Here is a 2,117-nt window from a genome sequence, read left to right as displayed (position 1 = left end):
ACAGATACGATATCTTTATTTTTACAGATCGTTCTGGTAAATATGTTGATATCAGGTGAGCTTGTTCACATGTACAGATACGATATCTTTATTTTTACAGATCGTTCTGGTAAATATGTTGATATCAGGTGAGCTTGTTCACATGTACAGATACGATATCTTTATTTTTACAGATCGTTCTGGTAAATATGTTGATATCAGGTGAGCTTGTTTACATGTACAGATACGATATCTTTATTTTTACAGATCATTCTGGTAAATATGTTTATCAGGTGAGCTTGTTCACACGTACAGATACGATACCTTTATTTTTACAGATCGTTCTAGTAAATATGGTGATATCAGGTGAGCTTGTTCACACGTACAGATACGATACCTTTATTTTTACAGATCGTTCTGGTAAATATGGTGATATCAGGTGAGTTTGTTTACATGTACAGATACGATACCTTTATTTTTACAGATCATTCTGGTAAATATGTTGATATCAGGTGAGTTTTTTCACACGTACAGATACGATATCTTCATTTTTACAGATCGTTCTGGTAAATATGGTGATATCAGGTGAGTTTGTTCACACATACAGATACAATATCTTCATTTTTACAAATCACTTTTATAAACTTTTTACATAATCTTTTTGAATATGATGCTGTTTTTCATGGCAGTATTTTATACCTTTAAAAATTTCACAATGGACGTGTATTTATCATAATTTTTAAAGCTGAAGATTTGAAATATTTTATGAATAAAATTTTTTCCTTTTTACAGATTTTTTACATCATTTTTGAATACGGTGAAGTTATTGCATAATTGTGTCACAAAAATTATGTTTTGATTTTTTTCTAATGCTTCAAGCATAATGTTTTTATTCTTATATTTATAAACTAATTTTCTTCGAGTGTCTAAATATAATAAATGTGTTCATGTTTTTATTTATAAAAGTAAGGCAAGTGCTTTGTTTTGTTATGGGCTCAAGAGTATTTTTTTTTATAAGTAAAAAAATCTCAGTTCTTGTTTCTTAGCTTGACGTACAAAGAGTTAATATGTGTTTTATACACTTGGAAGAAACATAGAAGTGGGAGTTTTTAATATTAGTCTCTCTGTTTTTATTTTTCTTTCAAACAGGGAAAGTACTACTTATCCACAGAAGTTTCTACCATGAAGGTCGTTTCAAAATTGATTCTGTTGACGATTCACTTCCCACGATTACGACTCTTGTGGTCTCCCTCTCCGTACGTGAGCTCCGAGATGTTAGAGTTATTAAAGGTAAGCCTACAGCGGTGAGTTGATATTAAACTGAAAGCTGTACCGAATCTTTGAAAATACATCAACGATGGAATCGTCACTATTAAACCTTTCGTTGATTTAACTTGTATCGTCTAAAAAGTTAAGAATTACACTAAATATGATAGAACTTATATTTTAAGAATCATGGTGAAAGTGGATGGTAATCTTTGGATGAATATTTTAGTATAAAAGGATGATTGTTGTATTTTTATGTATTGTTAACCATGTAATATTATGGTTGTTGTTTATTTCACTACTTTTAAAGACACTACCGTCGTTGAATTGTCATTTTATTTATCTGATTTCATACTTGAAACCTTTGTAAGTCTTGAAAGATTACATTTCTAAGATAGAGCATAGTCGCTTTAGCTTTTTTTTAATACAGAAATCTTAACACCAAGCAAGTTTAATGTTACGTTGCAGAGAAGAAAACCAACTAACAGTCCAATTTCATGATTTTTTTTAAACTGAAAGAAACATAGATTAGGTAACACAAACTATTCCTACATGCTTCCATTCTTGTTAACGTAATTATTTTTTAACTTGCCAGAATGAGTGTCATAAATTGTAGAGAAGTTATTTAATTAACAATGTATTTTAGGGATGTATATATGATAAATTATTAACTCTAACTATTCTTTAAAACTGCTATGTTCAGTATTAAATGATTAGTCTTCTGGATAACTGTTTTAACACCACAGTACTTCAACAGAAAATATTTAAGTTTTGTTACCATTTTGAGCTATTTGATATATTAGGTCGTCAAGAAATTAATGTAGTTTTTTTTTAGGTGAAAAAACCCGAACAACTTGTATATCAAAACAAAA

General features: G+C 29.3%; 1 protein-coding gene across 1 annotated transcript in view; it reads left to right on the top strand.

The window, feature by feature from the left end:
* The first annotated feature begins 1,037 nt into the window (after positions 1–1,037).
* LOC106475575 (DNA repair endonuclease XPF-like) overlaps positions 1,038–2,117 on the top strand; it is a 3,740-nt gene continuing 2,660 nt past the window's right edge. Inside the window, exon 1 of the mRNA XM_013936255.2 lies at positions 1,038–1,269. Coding sequence (XP_013791709.1) covers positions 1,162–1,269 — 108 coding nt within the window. The 5' untranslated portion in view covers positions 1,038–1,161. The remainder of the gene's footprint in view (positions 1,270–2,117) is intronic.

Source organism: Limulus polyphemus, unplaced genomic scaffold, assembly GCF_000517525.1.
Source record: "Limulus polyphemus unplaced genomic scaffold, Limulus_polyphemus-2.1.2 Scaffold8823, whole genome shotgun sequence".
Taxonomy (NCBI): domain Eukaryota; kingdom Metazoa; phylum Arthropoda; class Merostomata; order Xiphosura; family Limulidae; genus Limulus; species Limulus polyphemus.
The sequence above is the reverse complement of the archived record's forward strand: the minus strand, read 5'-3'. Positions and strand labels throughout refer to the sequence as shown.